General features: G+C 39.9%; 1 protein-coding gene across 3 annotated transcripts in view; it reads right to left on the minus strand.

The window, feature by feature from the left end:
- The window catches only part of IPCEF1 (interaction protein for cytohesin exchange factors 1), a 145,231-nt gene that overhangs the window by 73,536 nt on the left and 51,134 nt on the right, over nucleotides 1-20,561 (minus strand). For all 3 annotated transcript variants that reach the window (XM_066248511.1, XM_066248512.1, XM_066248510.1), the window contains one exon: nucleotides 7,671-7,723. In XM_066248511.1, the coding sequence (XP_066104608.1) occupies nucleotides 7,671-7,694 (24 nt within the window). In that variant the 5' untranslated portion in view covers nucleotides 7,695-7,723. The remainder of the gene's footprint in view (nucleotides 1-7,670; nucleotides 7,724-20,561) is intronic.

Genomic DNA, 20,561 nt, shown 5'->3' on the forward strand with positions numbered 1-20,561 from the left:
AATGGCAAAATGAAAATATTTCTTTTGAGAACGAAACTCACAAAGTAGTAGCCTGTTAAGTTTATTTGCTTTGGTTGCCAAAGTCATATAAAAGCAGTAGGACAGGGAAGCAAAGTCTTGAGTTCTAGGGGAAGCTGAATGCAATGGCACATTCTACATAGAAGAGAACAGAAGAAATAAAAGTAGGACTGGGACAAGGGCAAAGAAGAGAGGGAGAAGGCAAAAGGAGCTGCAGGAGAGGAGAAAAGAAGGGAGCGGGTTGAGGGAAAGGTGAGGAGGAAGAGGAGGAAGTTAGAATGTAGATGGTGAAGGAGAGCAAAGTGCCAGGGAAAATCTTGGGATTTTCTAACTTAAACAATTAAATAAATGAGAGCACCATAGAAAGCAGAGCTTTAAAAATATGTATGTCCCATAGTAAGCATACTGACTTTGATGTGTATATGAGGCACACAAGGGGAAATAGTATATATAGTATCTAAAGGTCCAAGGATTTGGAGGAAATCTGGAATAAAGATATAAAATTGGGAATCATCAGTGTATAGGGTAGAAGTCTTGAGTTTGGATAAGATCACCAGATCTGTAGAATGACAAAGGACTGAAGTCAGACTCCAATGGAAGAGCCATACATTGCACAGAAGCAGAAGAGGTGAGTACCATGGAGACTGAGCAGAACAGCCAGTTAAAAAAAAAAAACAGCAAAGGAAGATCCGGAGAGGGGTTGCCATGGAAGTGAGGAGACATTCAAGAGAAAGGTGGATCCAGACCATCAAATGCTGCCAGGATAAAGGAGAAAGGAAACATTCACTAGAGATCTTGACCAAAAATAGCTTCATTGTCAAGTTGGGTTAGAAGACCAACTCCAGTGAGATGGGAACAAACAGAAATTCAAGAAATGAACACAGCACTGAAGACTCTTCTGCCACAATTCTAATGTTCAGACTTTAAAATAACTGATTTTACATGAAATAAAGTTATCTTTGAATTTTTATGTTCTATTCTGCCTTAGCATTTTGTAAACATCTTGGAATTTAGAGTTGCAGAACTGTGAATGGAAGTGCTTTATGTTTCTCTTTCTCTTCTCTCCCTCTCCTTTCTTCCCTCTCCCTCCCTCCATCTTTCCCACCCCCTTTTCCCTGGCTCCCTCTTTATCACTTTGGAGGTCGCTTCCACTTGGTGTGTTACCAGTCCCACAGCCATGTCCTGAGGCTCTTGTGGGGAATCTTGCATACCCAGTCCTCGATCTAGCTGGTGACTAGGTTCAGTTCCTGATTTTGAGGCTGTGTCTCAATCTCCTCCCATCTTACGCTCTCGGGTGGCTAATTGTGTTACCCTTGGCCATGGTTGGATGACTCTTTTGATCTTTAGCCCTCTCACAAGTGGGGGAGTTGCCATTTACCACTGTCATTAAGCGAGAGCTCTCCTCACATTAGTGGAGCATTTACCCGGACTCCCTTACTTTGGGCCAGGAGGTAAACTACTTCCTGCCTCCAGTCCAGGCACTAACCAGGCCCATAGCTTCAGTCTCGCTTGATTAATTTCTCCTTCAGAGAATGATCATGCTTTTCTAGCTTTCTGTTTCCTTTTGTCTATCGTTGTTCTATGTTTGCAACAGAGTGCAGTGAGAGAATGTGAACTCAGAGGACCATTACCAAATGAAGCCAATCATTTCCTTTCTAAGGTTCTGACTTGAAATTACAATCCCTGCCCATGGACCCCTGTCAGGATGCCACCAAGACACCTGTTCACTTCCTTTCCTGGCACCTTCAACTATTTTCTCTTCTGCAGAAATGTCAGTTACTTTAACAACTTCATATTTCTGAGTACTTTGTTCTTTTCCCCTATTTCCCCTATTTTGCATCTTGTTAATGCTTACTCATCCTTTTAGACCCAGGTCAAATGCCACCTTTACCATAAAGCCTCCTTGGACGTTAGAAGTCAGTTACCTCTTATAATAATCTTAGTGTCGTTCAGTGTTATTTATTTATGGTCACTATAATAATTGATTAATATTATCTCCCAAAGAGTTTTGTGGTAGATACCATTTTTATCTTCTTTTTTACAAATGCGGAACTTCATCCTTTTGTGGTTAACTAACTTCCCCTCAGATTGCACATAACTAACAGCAGAGCCAAGACTGGAACTTGGGCCAATAGTACCCCTAGGTCTATTGTTTAACTCTGTGTTATTCTGCTTCTTCTGATAGCTGTCTTCCCACAATGCTTTGATGATATCTCTGAAATGGATATTATAATTTATTTGCTTATATATCTGTGTGATATATACATTCTGGTAACACTGTCCACTCAATGGTCAAATCCAGAACCTACGAATGATCTCAGGTGGGCCTTTTCCCTGACCTCACACATTTACTCAATCATGTTGCTTCTTAAAGTTTATCAAACCTTTTTTTTTTTTTATCAACTCTGTAGTTTAATGACAATAACTGTTTAGATTCAATGATACACCAAGACTACAAGATAGAATTGATGGTCTTGAACATGTCATTACTTCAAAATCTAGCATCTAACCCAGTGCCTGACACCCAGGAATTGCTCAGTGAATATTTACCAAAAGATTAACTAACTGTGTCTTATATGAATTTTCACTTTCTATGATGCTCTACTAGCAGTGCCTGTTATGAGTGGAGACTTAGCAAATATCTGAAAAGCCACCCATTGCTTGATTATTCAGAGCTGAGAAATGCCTTTCCTAGTTACTGACACCAACAGAGTGAAGCAAGATAAACGTTGGTCCAACGCCTTCCTCACTCCCAAAGCAGCACATTCATAACGAGAGGCTCCCGGACGGACCGACACTACACCTGAAGGAAGAGTTCAACTTCGGTATTTCCTTGACAGTGAAATGGACTTGTGCTGATCAAATCTCTGCTTCTATCTAAAACACTGTTCCCTCAAAAACCACGGTAGCTTTCTCCAGCATCCTGTCTTAACCATATCCTTTAACTACTGAGACTCTGGAACCCAAAAATAGGAATGCATGGGGCGGAGGAGGGGCAGTGGGAGGAGGAAGGAAAGTTTCCCAGTGGGAGCTAGTCAGCCCCTCCCCAATCTTCTATTCCCCAGACAGCTGGCACGCACGGCTCCACTTCAAGTCTTACTTTGGGACAACAACTACGTTAAACAGCGGCCTTAGTTTGAGCTGGGTGGCAGGCTCGTGCACACTTCAGCATAGACTGATGACAATGTAGCCTAAAAAAAACCAAGGTGCCAAAGTTTCAGCTGTTCTTAGTTCATGAAAAATGTGAAAATATCTATCCTCCATGCATCTCTATCACCACCTCCCTGAGACACACAGCTCTGCGGGGGGCAGAGCAGGCTCCCACCGAGCCTGGATTTACATGTGGGCTGTTCACCACACATGGCACATACCAAGGCCAGGCCATGTCCGGGCTCGGGGTAATGAGGCAGAACTTCCTTGTGAAGCAAACAAAAGGAAGCACCACTTTGCTGTTAGACTGATCGCCCCAGAGATGACCATCCAGGCACCAGCAGCTAACCCAACCACAGGGCTAGAAGGCAATGTCCACTCACGGTCAGAGAACTGGCCCTCCTCCACGTGCAACCCCAGCACAGTCACCATGAGTGACATGCAGAGACTTTTGTTTCGGAAAGAAGCTTTCACTTGACATTTTATTTTTCGGCAATATTTAATGAAGGAATTTTGTTGAGAAGAATTCTTGGAGCAAACACTGTCATAAAGTTTTGATCTAAGAGAATTCTGACATTTCTTCCCCACAAGAGCCATCCGTGACAGTGTGATGCCTCAAACACAAGCTTTAGGTACAGGAAGTATGTACAGCAGTCAAAGAGATAACGTGTCACGTTCCCTCTGAGTCTCGTCATCTTTCAGTTAAAGCTGTTTTCCTTTCTTAGTGAAAACACTGTTGCTAAATCTGAGACCAGAGAACTCTCATAAGCAAGCGTTTAAGATTCACTTTTGCCAGTTGTTTATTTGTTTATGTGAAAAGACACGAGGCAATACTGACTCGGTGCATAATGCTTTGTTATCAGCACAGTGTGGTGATGTACAGAAAGCTTTATAAATATTGAGGACTGCACAGATAGATCCTTAGAGATGTGCAGGGATTGTGCATAATATAACTGTGTTGAAGAGGAGTTCCCAACAAGTGATGACCATTTCCTAAAGGTGATTAGGTTAATTATTGTTTTCAGGCCACAATTCGGTAAATTATGGTGTTTGTTTCTTCAACCACCAGTTATTGGAAAATTATTCAGTGTCAAGGATTAGAGATTCAATGGCAAGCAAGCCCCATACAGCTTCCAGTCAGACACAGGAGACAATTAAACAAGGAGAATAAAGTCTGCACAGAAGTACATTAATTTAGCTCATTACAGCATTTACCCAGAATTGGGGAGCCAAGAAAGATAACCAATGAGTTGATAAAAACAAAGTCCTGGCCCTGGCAGGTTGGCTCAGCAGATAGAGCGTTGACCAGGCATATGGAGGTCCCAGGTTCCATTCCCAGTCAGGGCACACAGGAGAAGCAAGCATTTGCTTCTCTTCCTTTCCCTTTTCTTCTTCTCTTCCTCTTCCCCTCCTGAAACCAGTGGCTCAATTGGTGTGAGCCTCAGCCTCAGCCTCAGGCACTGAAAATAGCTTAGTTGAAACAGCATTGGCCCCAGACAGTGTTGCTGGGTGGATCCTGGTCAGGGACATGCAGGAGTCTGTCTCACTACCTCCCCTCCTCTCACTTAAGCAAACAAACAAACAGAAAATAAAGGCCTGAAAGATAAAGACCAGAGCATAAGTGAGTCTGATACAGGATGCAGGTACTATACGGTAGACATCAGTTATACAGTGGGGGACAGGGCTATAACCACATTCAGAGTAGCAAGGTCAGGCTATACAGGTCCCTTGTAAGTTACCTTTGAAAGAATAAAGTTTACCCAAAAGCCAATGGGAAGCCATTGAACAGATGTCTGTGGGTGAGTGGCATAGTCAGATCTGAATTTAGGAAAACTCACTCTGGCTGCTGTACAGCAAGTAATGGGGGAGGGGCGGCAGGTATAGAGGCAAAGAGCCCCAGGGGGAGAGGGAAGGACTCATGTATCTATAAAGATGGAGAAATATTTAGGAAGTAAAATCAACAGAACTTGGTGAGTTAATATCTACGAGTGTATGTGAAGTTTTAGGTTGGAAAATTCTGCTGTTTCCCTTCAGAGGAGAACAAAAAATGCTATCAAACAGCAAACAATCCAGCTCAACAAAAAGGAACAATGCTATTCTACCGCACACATAATGAAATGTCAAATGCTTAGCATCTAGTCTCTTGAGCAGTTTTATTAGCACCATATACCACATCAACCTCACCGGTAACTACCAGGACAGAATCAATAAAACTGCCTTAAAGTATCGCCCTTCACCCACGAGGTGGTAAGCTCATCTTCATACCCAGCACCAAGCAATGCTTGGCACGTATAGCTCAATAAATGTTAGTTCATTGCAAATGAAGTGTAATTCGGGATGTGATTAGGTCTAAGTGTCAAGCCTACCAAAACTACCCAGCATAAAAATAGGTCTCTTGTGCTACATTTTATTTAGGGAATAAATGACAACAGAAAATTGAACTAATTTTCTGAAAATGGAAAGATAAAATGAGTAGCCACTGAAAAGCTGCTGGAAGAAATGCTTAAGAGAAACGTTAAGTAGTAGCACCACCCAGACGCATGGCCCGTGAGACCAAAAACAACAGGTGTAACGGTCCACACAAGGACAGCTGAGCTGATTGGACCTAGGAGTAGAGGTTTGCTCACAAAATGAGGACGAGCCATGAACAGCCAGAGTTCCAGCAATAAAAACAGAATCCACTTGTACCCAGGTCCAGGAGGAAGCAGGTTACTTATTACAGTGGTAACAACTTTAGATTGGGAATTATATGGATGATATGTTAGTCCTTAGTCACACCTGCAGTCTTTGTTCCAATACCGAGCATTGTGTGGGGCATGAAGGAGGGTGGGAGTTTTTTGTTCTGTTTTATTTTTTTAAGATACGGAGATCTTAACTTATTTTAAGTCAAAATTAAATCTCCAGTTCCTACCTAGCCCTGTGGCTGACACATGAGAGAGTCAGAAGAGGTCATCAGTGAACATTAAATGAATGTTTCAATGGATGGATGGTTGAATGAATGGACAGATAGATGGGTGGGTGGATGAATGAATGAATGAATGTGGACAGATGAATTTATTAATTTGAAGTGCTTAGGTGTTCTCTTAATTTCCATTTCTTAAAAATTCTTTTGATGGGAAAGGAGAAGCCGTGTAAGAACGAACACTGCATTACCCTTGTCCAGGATTCAATAGTCCTAATTCTTCCTTTTCATTTGTTTCCATATAACATATACACATGTGCTTATAATCATATGCATTTTTTTCTTCTTAAAAGGTTTTATAAACTTTAAGTATTCTGAACTTAGTCTGCCTGACCCTCTTTTTACGGATCTGTGATATCTCTTTGCCTTTGCCCTTGACCACAGGAGCCTCCTTTAACATCCTGTACATGGTTTTATATCTAGTTTTAGTGCAAGTCCCCCATTGCAGCCACACCTATACTCTTAGTTGTTCCTTTTTATCTTTGTTGTGAATATTCGCATTTTTATTATCGAACAACATTTGCCCATTTGTGTTGGATCACACTTCCTTTTCTGTCATTTTTAGATGGTGCATTTCCTAGGCAACAGAGCTGACTATAATTCCTGTTTTCATTTTTAGGTGTTTTTTTTTTTTTTTTTGCAGTCCTGTCTCCCAGAGTTTCCACTATTTTTTATCACTAGCAAGTTATTTTTTTTCTCATTTAAAGTTAGCAGCAGAATTAAAGTGTTCTCACTGCCTTCTCTATTTCTGGGATATGAAATTGTTAAAGTAAGCAGAGAGTTTATCTTCTGCCCTGCTTTTTAGTAAGGTGTTCCTCCCAGGAGCTGTCTAGTTCAATTTTCCCATCACTATTACCACAATCTTCCTTGACATCCATTTTTCTAATTTGCAGCAGGAAGCCATTGTCCATGTTCCCTGTTTAGCAGGATGTCTAGACTGTATTTTCTCAACACCCTACTTCTCATTCTGCTTTTGCCTCTACTCTAAAAACTCTAACCTATGCACTCACCATGAGGTCATTAGAGTGGCCAGAGGATGCACACATGCAATCCCACACTATCCCAAACCCTTTCAATTGGAAACATCACATTGCTTATTTCAGTTCCTCTATTTTCCCTGCCTAAGTTTTCTCACCTATTAGAAATAATACTTGCTCAGTCGACTTACCTAATTTAGGCAAACTTATGAGAATAAAATTATTTTAAAAGAAACTTGAAATTTCAGTGTAATAATTAATCAAATGTTTCCATAAAAGTTGCACAAGGGATTGCACTAGTATCATACGTAACTTAAAACAAATAGTTCATATACAGTGCATTAAATCATAGTGATATGTCTTGATCTTTCAAAGAAAATAGCTAGGAGTCAACAAATGCTTGGTGATCATAAGAAAACTTTGCAACCTAACAAAGGATTATTTTGTGGCTAATAAAGTGGAAGACAGTATATACCTAGCCAAACTCATTGTCTAGTTTTTTTACTCATTCATCAAGCTAACGATTAATAGCTAAAGTCCAGGGTGTTTCAAAGGGTACTTACGAGAACATTGCCATCTGAAGCCATGTGTGATACCAAATTGTCAGAAACAAAAGCTAGAAGAGAAAAAAGATTTCAGATAAACGTAGGGTTCAAGTCTTCATTAAAACATGTATCTTGTTGCCCTGGGGGCAGAGGTGGGAAGGCAATTCTATTTCAACTGATAAATTTCCCAATAAAAGCAATGTATCACATGGCCTTTTAATGTAGAACTCAATAAACCAACTGTTTAAAACGAAGTTTATAAAATAAGCCAGAATTTCGTCTGCACATTTTTCAGTATTCTTTCAAGTCTACAACAAGACAGGAATATTATATATGAGTTTATTATTGCATTATATATAAACATATATCTTGAAAAGTACAAATATTTCCTCTGTAAAGATGAATGACACAATGTAAGATGTGGAACTATTGGATCCATTACTATTATTCTGATGATATTAACTACACAATTTCAAAAATGCAACTCCTTTCTCTGCTTCTGAAGCCCCAACTTTAATATGAAGAGGAGCCCCTTTGATGTATTGCACTTTGTAGTGGATTACCTGAGAAACAAGACACTCTGTGGTTTCAAGAAAAGCAAATGAAAACAAAAAGATAAAAATATCTCATATTTTCAGACTTTAACAAGCAAGCCACCTGTTGAGCATTCAAAAGCCACTGAAACTCTCCCCAAAGCAGAAAGCTTTTCAATTTCTTCCCAGTGATACCACAAATACAGTTCCATAGCCCACGTGACTTTATTTTTTACGCCAGTAGTTTCCAACTAGTGAATAGTGGATACCTCTTTTTAATATCAAAAACTCCATGTTTATATTACATAAGTGTGAATAAAACATTTATTTGTAAATGCTAAGAGAAAAAACAATAAAAAACTGATAGATGGCCCTAGCCAGTTGGCTTAGTGGTAGAGAGCATCAGCCCAGTGTGTGGATGTCCTGGGTTTGATAACTGGTCAGGGCACACAGGAGAAGCAACCATCTGCTTCTCCATGCCTCCCCCTCCCCTTCTCTCTCTTTTATTCTCGCTCTCTCTCTCCTCCTCCTACAGCCATGGCTCAATTGGTTCAAGCACATTGCCCAGGTGCCAAGGATGGCTCGTTGGAGCCTCTGCCTCAGGTGCTAAAAATAGCTTGGTTGTGAGCAGGGCCTCAGATGGGCAGAGCATCGGGAGTTGCTGGGTGGATCCCGCTTGGGCGCATATGAGAGTCTGTCTCTCTATCTCCCCTCCTCTTACTTGGAAAAAAAGGAAAAAAACCTGATAGGTCCTGGCTGGGTGGTTCAGGGGATAAAGCATCATCCCGGTACACTGAGGTTGCCGGTTTGATCCCTGGTCAGGGCACTTACAAGAAGCAATCATTGAGTGTACAACTAACTGGAATAACTAAGTGGAACAACAAGTTAATCCTTTTCTCTCTTGCTCTCTCCCTTCCCCTCTTCTTCTCCCTTTCTCTCTCTCTTCCTTCTTCTCTTTCTCACTCTCAAATCAATGAAAACAAAATTTTAAAGAAAAAAGTACTCCCTGATCCTATGAGACATTAATCCCCTTTTAAATGCTTTCTTAGCACCTTACTTTTTATTCATAGATGTTCTCATAATTGTATTGAATTATTAATTTTGCAATTGATTCTTTAACATCTGACTTCCCTTTATTGTATAACTTACCTGAGGGCAGGCCCTGTCTTGTTTATTAGTTTATATCTGTACCCCCATTTTGTACACAGAATGAGTCAATTGATATTTGTTGAGTAAATGAATTAAAAACACAAACCATAAAAGCATTAAATTTTAGATGAGTTTTCATAAAGAAAACTTATGAATTCCAACTTAGTGGAATATGGCCATCATTAATATCCCACTAGGAATCTCCTTCCCAGAATATGGAAGTGAAACTGTGTTGACTTTAGACTCTCCTCAATGAGCAAATGGGTAGAAAGACGCAATCAGTGGTGCAGGGCAGGGAGAAATAAGAGAGGGGATCTAAGGATGGGTGCACCTTTGGGGAGGCCATATATGAGTGTTTACTTAATGGAATTCCAGTACTTATTTCTTGTACTTGATGTGCATGGAATCGAAAATATCACCAAAATGATTCAAAGATAATTGGGGTCAGAAGAATCATCCAAATAATTTAAGCTCAATTCTTGCTTTGCCTCTTCAGTACAATGCATGTAGCCCATAATCTGGGAGAATTAGGAAGTGAATGGTAGTCATGGAGATTCATGTGAATACCTTTGCTTACTGTTTGGATGAGGAGAACCAGCTCCACTAATCATGTTATCAAGTACATGGTATCTATATATTGATAAGCTAAATATGTAGCTCTGAGATTTTGATTAAAATATTTATAAGGCATACAAAAAAGCAGTTTATGAAAAACAATAATAATTCTGGAAAAGGTATTTTGAAATTAATAGTTTTTTATATTCCCAGCTCTTTATGAGAATATCAGTTTAAGCAAGGTGCCTCTAAGTGGAAGAGTTATAGGAAAAAATAGTAGTTATTTGATATATGTCTTGATACAGAATTTCTGTATAATCCCCAGGAAATAAAAATGTATAAGAGTCTAATGACAGGGTAAAAGTAACTTTTGTAAATCAGGAGGTTTGAAATACTTTGCTCTCAACAAAATTAAAGAAGTATCTATTTTAATTGTCAGTTAATCATTAAACATAGGTGTTGTGATAGATCAACATGCAATATTAAACATATACTTGGAAGGAGTTCAAAAAGCGCTCCACTCTCATCTATTTGTTTATGTGAAAAATAGTTTTAGGTACTTACATACATAAAAACTGATTGTGGGAATAAAATTGTTTCTCAACTCTCTCTCATTCTAGCCATAAATAATATTCATCCATACATGTGTTACATAATTAGAGGAAAAGTCTCAACTATCTCATTAAACACTGCAATATTGCAGAAACAATATTTAGCTCTTGAATTAATCATTATGGTAAAAATGTGTAGCATTCAAATTGCCTGTTAACTTATATACTGATAATAATTGGAATGACAATTCACTCCAAATAAAATAAAATCTTTTATGGCTTAATGAATTATGCCACCCAAAATTTTTTAATTAATTGAAATATGTATTTTTTTTGCTGAAACGTGTGATAGAATCATCAATAAAATATTTTCAAGCAAAAAGATATTATATAAGAGAATAAAAACCAATGGGGTAGTGAAAGGAAAAAATGAGTTCCAGAGGGGGAAAACAGTAATGTAGAATTTTAAACTCCAAAGATTATTTTATTTTAGAAGTAACGGCACATATCAGATCTCTGTGGTATTTTTATTGCATAGATTAGACTTCAAGAGAAATATAAACTTTTTTACTATGAAGACTTATTAATATTCTAGACATTACATCTTTCACAACTATTTAAGCATATGATAAAAATTCTAAATGACAATTTAAAGTATAAGAGGGTACAAAGCATTGCCAAACGCTTTTCTGGCTACACAACCAAAAAAAAATTTTTTTTCAAAACAGCTGTATGCATAGATCTGTTCATCAGATTTCACTCTGCCACTTGCTAAATATGGAAACTTATGAAAATCACTTAATTTCTCTGAACAGCAGATGCCTCATCTGTTAAACAGAAATAGTGATAACCAGTTCTTCCACGGGATTTTTGTGAGAATTAAATATCATACAGGGAACATGTAGAGCACAGCACAAGCTCAGGGAGGGGTGGCAATTACCTTCAACCGGAGCCATTACGTAGAAATACCTTTGTTTTAGAAAACTCTTCTTCCTGATAGAATCGGCACACAACGAAAGAGTTTGAGAAAGTGTGATAACAGGTTTCATCAAATAAAATAGCTTCTGCCCTTCAAGATTGATTAAACTCCCAAACTGTTCTCCCAGCAACATTTCCGGTGCCTTGTTTCAGAGTATAAAGCCAATAGCTTTCTCAGTCATATTTGAGACGGTTACCTTCTTTAAAGGATGAGTTAACATACCACAACATGAGACTTAGCCAACAGTAGTGGTAAAAAAAAAAACAAAATGTAATCTGAAATTTATGCAACTGAAAAGTGGAAGGCACATTTAATTATCAAAGGAATTATAAGGTTAATTTCAAAATAAAGAAAGAGATTTTCTGTGATATATACTGGTTTAGGACTAAAGGTTTGTGTCCCCCCCTCCCCCCCAAAAAAATTCATGTGTTAAAATCTAATCCTCAATTTGATAGTATTTGGAGGTTGGCCTTTGGGGAGGGAATTAGGTCATGAAGATGGAGCCCTCACAAATGGGATTAGTGCCCTCAGAAGGGGAGGTCAAGGAGCTAGCCCAGCCTTTCCTGCACGGCAGACAATGAGGAGACCGCAGCCTGCGACCCAGAGAAGGGCTCCCACTAGAACTGATCACACTGTCACCAAGGTGTGGGGCATCCAGTCTCCAGTACTGTGAGAAATAAATTTCTGGCCTGACCTGTGGTGGCGCAGTGGATAAAGCGTCAACCTGGAAATGCCAAGGTCGCCGGTTCAAAACCCTGGGCTTGCCTGGTCAAGGCACATATGGGAGTTGATGCTTCCAGCTCCTCCCCCCTTCTCTCTCTCTCTGTCTTTCTCTCCTCTCTCTCCCTCTCCTCTCTAAAAATGAATAAATAAATAAATAAAATTAAAAATAAATAAATAAATTTCTGCTGTTGAGAAGTCCCCACCCAGGCAATATTTCATCATAGCATCCCCCACTGACGAGGACACTGGTGAAGAATTATGCCACTTTGGTCTAGACATGAACAAAATGCCAGTTTACTATTGCAATTATTTCAGAAACTGGTTTATCAGTCAGTTAAGTCAGAAATATGGACTCTGGTCCTATATAATTTGAAGGCGAAAGAATAAACCAAGACTCTCAATGTGCAACAAACACTTTATTGATAAAGAAGGCCATTGCTAGGATAATTAGTAATTTTTTTGAGAACTAAAAAGAAAAGAATTCACTAAAGGGATTGATAGGTTCAACTGATCCAAAAGCAAGTGCCTTGATTATACCCAATAGACATTATAACCTTTAGAGTGATGCAGGGAAATTAGCAGCATGGCTAACATTTTCACGGGTTTTTTTCAAAGAAGATAATTCATTGTGATTTAGAGATAATTTTCCCAATTGAAAAAAGCTTTGGCCTAGGTTTATTCTGTTTTTTCACAGAGCCTTACTTGACAAGAACTCTGAACTAAAAATTAAAAAAACAACATTAATTCATAACACGTTCACCCTTTAAAATTACAGTGCAAGCATTTGACAAGACATTCTTAATGCAACAAATGGATTTAAAGAAAGTCCATAAGCACAGGCAAATAATGTGAACTATTCTTAATCCAGAAATTAGAGCCAAAGAGGAAACAGAAAACGCTGGTCACCCCTGAGGGAGAAGCCTCGGTCATCAAAAAGCTTACAGTACATGTGGCAACAAGCGCACGTGTAACTAGCAGTGAGAACTGTCTGGGAGCTGGCGTGCTCTGTGAAATGCCAGTCCCTCAGAGCAATGCCATGGGGAGCAGGAGAGAGAACTCATCGTTGCTCCCCTAGATAAGCAAAGGACAGAAATAATCATTAGCCTTGCCAGTTAGCAGGGAATTTCTCTCGTCAAGGCTGAGCAAGAGAGACGCAAGCACAATGCAAGGCGACCTGCTGCACAGTGATGCACCAGGGGCACATGCGCAGTGATGCACGGGGAGGGGCACTCTGGGGTTGTCCCTTTATCCAGGTAATTTATAGAAGGAAAAAACAGCTTTGTCCAAATTGTTTCTATTTTTTTTCTTTTAAATTGAAGCTTTTTGTCACTCTGATTCCACTTCATTAATAACACGCTTTACAATATTCTCATTATTTTTCATTTATTTTCTCTTTTCTATGGTTAACTTCCCACTCATTTTGCCACATTGCTTTCTGCTGTCTCTCTGCTTAGAGGACCAACTGACAGATGGCTTTCAGAGCCGCAGCCTTTTTTATTATTATTACTGAATTTATTGGGGTGACATTGGTTAATAAAATCATACAGGTTTCAAGTGTACAGTTCTACAATACACATCATCTGTGTATGGTACTGTGTGTTCCCCTCCCCAGGTTAAGACTCCTTCCATCACCATTTATCCCCCTATACCTTGCTCTTCATTCCCCAACCTCTCTTGCCCTCTGGTAATCAACATGTTGTTATCTGTGTCTATGAGGTTTTTGTTTGTTTGCTTGCTTGTTTGTTTGTTTGCTTAACCTCTTCACCTTTTTACCCAGACCCCAAGCCCCCTCCCTTCTAACAGCTGTCAGTCTGTGCTCTGTGTCTATGAGTCTGTTTCTATTCTGTTAGTTAATGTATTGTGTTCGTTAGGTTCCACATATGAGTGCGATCATATGTACCTGCTTTCTCTGACTGGCTTACTTCACTTAGCGTAATGCCCTCCAGGTCCATCTCACAGCTTTTCTTAAACAGAAACGAGGATGATTCATATTACTTTATTTGCAAGCACTGCAGACTGTGATACATCATCTAAGGAGACTGGCAGGCTTCTCTCTTACATTTTTTTTTTTGTGTGTGTGTGCATTCCCACATAAGCTGTCAGTCCTGACAATAAAAACCCACACATCTAAAGGGGGAAAAAAACTTTTTTCAGCCAATGTCAATCTTTGCTCCAAACTGCAAAGAGATCTCAATCTGCCTCTTTCTCCTGGAAGAATTTGAACCAAACACAAATGGCTGCTTGCCATGCACCTTGTGTGGACTAGAGGGACTTTCTACCCCTATGCTGGCATCCATAACCTGGAATTTCAAAGATCATGGTCTTCACCCACGGCACACCCTTAGACATGGGCCAGCGGGACCCTGCTCATCTGCTCTGAGGCCATAGCCAGGCGCCACTCATGTGTGCCCCATGCTCATTGCTCCCAATTGTGGCACTTCTCCTTCACCAGAGCTTGTGTCAACCAGATGCCCAAAGAGCTCCGGACTTTATGTTTATGGGATTGATTCTGTTCTCTCTTTTATTACACTTGTTATATATGCTTCAAGTGCAGATTTCTGTGATACATGATCTGCATATTACATTCTGTTCTCATGATTGCCATTCGTGAGATGCCAACCCCTCGATTGCTCCCCACAGCCCTCCAGAATCAGGTTAACACTCTGACTTTTTTGTTGTTGTTGTATTTTTTCTGAAGTGAGAAGCAGGGATGCAGAAAGACAAACTCCCACAGGCGCCCAACTGGGATCCACCTGGCAGGTCCACTAGAGAGTGATGCTCTGCCCATCTGGGGTGTTTCTCTGCTTCAATTGGAGCCATTCTAGTGCCTGAGGCAGAGGCCATGGAGCCATCCTCAGCACCCAGGCCAATTCTGCTCCAATGGAGCCTTGGCTGCAGGAGGGGAAGAGAGAGATAGAGAGAAAGGAGAGGGGGAAGGGTGGAAAAGCAGATGGGTGCTTCTCCTATGTGCCCTGATCAGGAATCAAACCCAGGACTTCCACACGCTGGGCCGATGTTCTATTGTTGAGCCAACTGACCAGGGCCTTTTGGGTATTCAAATTATTTATATAAGCAGGGGCCCCACAAAACATACTTGCGCATACCCCAAACACACAGACACAAATATACACACACATCCTAGCAGCAACCTTGTGCACCAGTGCAGATAAAACCAGCATGGTAGCCACCTCCTCTCCTAGGCCAGTGACAGAGATCCAAGGAACTTCCAGGAAGGAGCCAGTAACTCTAAGGTCCAAACTAGCTTCAGGCTTAGGTCCCATTTAAGGGATTAGAGATCAGAACCCAAGGTGCCTCCTCATGGTTAGAGCTAGCCCCAAGAAGCTATGTCACATAGGGAAAGGGCCACCAGGCCAATGAAGAGGTCACCAGTCACCGGTCACCGGGAGCATTGGTAGCCCGTACGCAGAGTATCCGTGGTTAGGTTGGCCACAATCTGTCCCATGAGCACATCCTGGCTCCCTACAAAGGCAGCCCTTACATAACAACCCCTGATTCCTGAGTTCTCCTCACTCCAGCCCGGAGGGTGAGTGATACAGTATGTTAAACCGGGCCAGACAATAATGGCAAATTCGGATGACCCTTACCTTTCTGGAATTTGCAACTCTAAATTTCTCCACTTGAATAATGACAATATTTTCTCTCTAGGGAAGCTGATATATTTTTGTGCTTGTGAAATCTGGACTATTGTGCACACTGCTCTGAGGCCTCCAATCACTTAATGCAGCTTTGACAAGCAACCTTCCACTGAATACTCTTTATATCCAAGTGAATAGGGGTATCCGAATAGAAGCAGCCTGGGCCTCAGGCCCATCACTGGCTGGAAGGAAGCCAGAAGAAGGAAACTATTACAAAAACTGACTACTGCTTGCATCCGTTGCTCTGGAGTTGGAGCTAAAATTTCTCTTTTGTCTGGTCAGCTCTTTCATTGGGAAATATCATTTTAATGGGGCTTAAGATTTTGCAAAGGTAATGCCCGTGGCCTATTCCAACAAAAGAGGCAGGGACCATAAGGCAGTAAACTGCTGTGCCTAATAATGGGAAAGGCTGCCTTTAGCAAGAACAGGGTGACTTCTCTTGGAGGCTCTGATCATGCTACTGTATTTGGCACGATCGTTGCGAACTGTTTTCCATCCTCACTGTACTCTGTACAGTCATGTTACCTGTGCTTTCACAGATGACAGAGCTAACCCACAGAGCGGGTAGAGTAACTACTAAACAGGGCTAGCAAGTTTTAAAGTCGGTATTAGAATTCAGGGTTCCAACACTCCAAGGTCATGGCCCTTTGGACATCAGCAGAGCTGCTCGGATAATAATCTTTGCCTTTCCATTTTCTCCCTAGCAGCGTGTTTCATTTTTCTGCCAACAGTAAATCCCATTACATTCTTACAGAACAAATGAGTCCAATAATTTTTGTAGATGCCCAGGCCAGGCCCACAATGGGCATCTAATATATATATACACACACACACACACACACACACACACACACATATGGAGAGAGAGAGAGAGCTTGCCTCTACTTTAAGACCAGTTAGAGTGGGTAAATTAGTTACCAGACTTGAACAATTCAGCAGTGTGACTCACAGAAATTGATACCTTGTACCCAAAGTGCTACATGTACCACCACAGATTAGAGTCCCCAGGTGTTTCGGAGGGTCTGATCAGCAAGGCCTATAGCTCCTAGAAGAGAGACGTTGGAGAGCCACGCACAGTCTGTTTTGGAAATCCGCATCCTTGCCAAGTCTTCGTTCAGAAGTAATGTGGCACTGACTTACTGGTTGGAATCCGAAACGGGCAGTCTCTTAAATATAAGGCATCTGTCCATTCCAGCCTGCCAACAACCCTGGTACAAACACCTGAATTTTGCATCTGCTGACAATACTGGGTTACTGTCTCAAAAACTTCTGAAGCAAGAGTGAGAGATGTAGCCAGAGCACATCTATTTATTTTTTAGGAGGAACCACTAAATTAAAGCCATTCTTAAATAGCCCAAACTTGAGACATTTAATGATACAATCCACGTAAACTACTGCCTTCAGAAATAGATTAGCTCGCTCGTAGAATCATAACATGTAAGCAAAGAGACACCTAGTGGACAAGTGTGTCAGTACACTATTTAGCTTGAGACCAAAGACTGAAACATCATTCTGACTTCCTAATATAACATGCTTTTTATTTCAATAGCGCATTTTTTAAACCCAACTAGCATTATAAACTTAAAAATTAATTTTTACAAAATAATGTTTCATGTTTATTTCTAAAGAAACTTTTCTTTGTTTTTTTAATTAGATTATCTTACTGCATAGTTTTGAGAAAAGTGAAAGTAGATTGTAATTGGCCAGACATTTCAGTTCACTCTTCCCTGAATATGTATGCTTATTTTTTTGTTTCCGTCCCTTTACAGACTTGGTGTGTGATATTTTCCATTTGTTCTGGGTTGTTTTATTCTTGTTTTTAATTAAGTAAAGCCAAAGACTTTTTTTTTTCCAGCCAGCTTCCTGTGGTCTGCCCAGCTTCCTGTGGCCAGCCCACTCTCTTCATGTCATACTCACTCTCTCACTCACATCTCACCTACATGCAATGCTACTTTATAGCCACCTCCTCACATTCAACTATGTATGTACCCACCACGCCCTCCCCAATGCCCTAGATAACTTCATCTAACCTCAAAAGTTAAAGTCTATCATCAAAATAAAGAATCATCTATTTTTTTTCTTTACTTCATGAAAACAAGGACCTATAACCAACACTACTTTACTCAGCAAGGCTATCATTCAAAATTGAAGAAGAAATAAAGAACTTCCCAGACAAGAAAAAGCTAAAGGAGCCTGTTACAACCAAATCAGTATCACAAGAACTGTCAAAGGAGCTACAAGAAGAAGAAGAAGAGGAAGAAGAAAAGGAAGAGGAAGAAAATGACAAAGGAACATAGTTAAAAGAATAAAATGGCAATAAATGCATACCTATCCATAATCACTTTAAATGTAAATGGTTTAAATGCTGTAATCAAAAGACATATGGTAGCTGTATGGATAAGAAAACAAGACCCATATATGTACTGTCTACAAGAGACACACCTCAGAATGAAAGATACACATTGACTAAAAATAAAGGGAATGAAAAAGATATTTCATGGAAATGGAAATTTAAAAAGCTGGGGTAGCAATACTTGTAGCTGACAAAATAGACTTTAAAACAAAGGCAGAAAAAAACAAAAAACAAAGGCAGAGACAAAGTACGAAACATAATGATAAAGAAAGCAATCCAACAAAAGGATATAACTCTTGTAAATATTTATGGTGTACACCCAACAGAAGAGCATCTAAATGCATAAATCAAATCTTGGTGGACATAAAGGGAGAGACTGACAGTAGCACTGTCAGAGAAGGTGAGTCCAACACCCCGTTGACATCAATGGATAGATCTGCAAGAGAGAAAATAAACAAGGAAACAGCAGTCTTAAATGACACACTAGACCAGATGATTTAGATGCTATCTTCAGAGCATTTCACCCCAAAGCAGTTTAATATACACTCTTCATGTTCACATGAAACATTTTCTAGGATAGACCACATGTTAGGACACCAAACAAGTCTCAATAAATTTTTTAAAAAATGACATCATATCAAGCATTTTCTCTGACCATAATGGTATAAAACTAGAAATCAATCACAAGAAAAAACTGAAAAACACACAAAGACACAGAGTCTAACTAACATGTTACTAAACAATGAATGGGTTAACAATGAGATCAAGGAATGAATTAAAAGATATCTTAAACCAAATAAAAATAAAAACACAACTACCCAAAACCCATGGAACACAGCAAAAGCAGTTCTAGGATAGAAATTCATATCTTTACAGGCCTATTTCAAGAAACAAGAAAAAATTAAAATAAACAATCTAACTTCATTTAAAGGAACTTAAAAAAGAACAACAAACAAACTAGAAGGAAGGAAATAATAAAGACCAGAGCAGAAATAAATGAAATAGAGTCTATAAAAGAAAAAGCACAAAAAAATTAATGAAACCAAGATCTGGTTCATTGAAAAGATAAACAAGATTCATGAAACTTTAACCAGACTCACCAAGTAAAAGAGAGAGAATCCAAATAAATAAAATCAGAAATGAAAGAGAAGTAACAACTAACACTAAAGAAATACAAAAGATTATAAGAAAATATTACAACTATACGCCTACAAATCGGACAATCTTGAAGAAATGAATAAACATTTAGAAACATACAATCTAACAAAACTGAGTCAGGACTGACCTTGGCCAGTTGGCTCAGAGGTAGAACACCAGCTCAGTATGTGGATGTCCTGGGTTTGATTCCCAGTCAGGGCACACAGGAAAAGCAACCATCTGCTTCTCTCTACCCACCCCTCTCCCTTCCTATCTCTCACTCTCTTCCCCTCCCACAGCCATGGCTCAATTGGTTTGAGCACATTAGCCCCAGCATTGAGGATGGCTCTGTGGATCCTCTGCCTCAGGTGCTGAACATAGCTTGGTTGTGAGCATGGCCCCAGATGGGCAAAGCATTGGCCCCAGACAGGAGTTGCTGGGTGGATCCCAGTCAAGATGAGTGCAGGAGTCTGTCTCTCTATCTTCCCACCTCTCACTTGAAAAAGAAGAAAAAAAAAATCAATTAATTAAAAAAAAAAACTAAATCAGGAAGAAGCAGAGAATATGAATAGACAGCTTACAGCCAGTGAAATTGAAGCAGTACTCTAAAAACTCGCAACAAACAAAACTCCTGGACCAGAAGTCTTCACAGGTGAATTTTACCAAACATTCAAAGAACTAACATCTATCCTTCTCAAACTATTCCAAAAAATTCAAGAGGAGGTAAGACTCTCAACTTATTTTATGAGGCCAGCATTATCCTAATTCTAAAACCAGATAGACACTAAAGAGAAATAAAATTATAGGCCATTATCCCCTGCTAAACATAGATGCTAAAATCAACAAAATATTAGCAAATTTAGCCTGACCTCTGGTGGCGCAGTGGATAAAGTGTCGACCTGGGAACACTGAGGTTGCCGGTTCAAAACCCTGCACTTGTCTGGTCAAGGCATATATGGGATTTGATGCTTCCTGCTCCTCTCCCCTTTCTCTCTCTCTCTCTTCTTCCCTCCTCTCTAGAAATGAATAATAAAAAATAATAATAATAATTTGCCTGACCTCTGGTGGCGCAGTGGATAAAGCTTCGACCTGGGAACACTGAGGTTGCTGGTTCAAAACCCTGCACTTGTCTGGTCAAGGCATATATGGGAGTTGCTGCTTCCAGCTCCTCCCTCCTTCTCTCTCTCTGTCTCTCTCTCCTCTCTCTCCCGCTCTGTCTCTCCCTCCTCTCTAGAATGAATAAATAAAAATTAAAAAAAATATATTAGCAAAT

This window comes from Saccopteryx bilineata, chromosome 12, assembly GCF_036850765.1.
Source record: "Saccopteryx bilineata isolate mSacBil1 chromosome 12, mSacBil1_pri_phased_curated, whole genome shotgun sequence".
Taxonomy (NCBI): Eukaryota; Metazoa; Chordata; class Mammalia; order Chiroptera; family Emballonuridae; genus Saccopteryx; species Saccopteryx bilineata.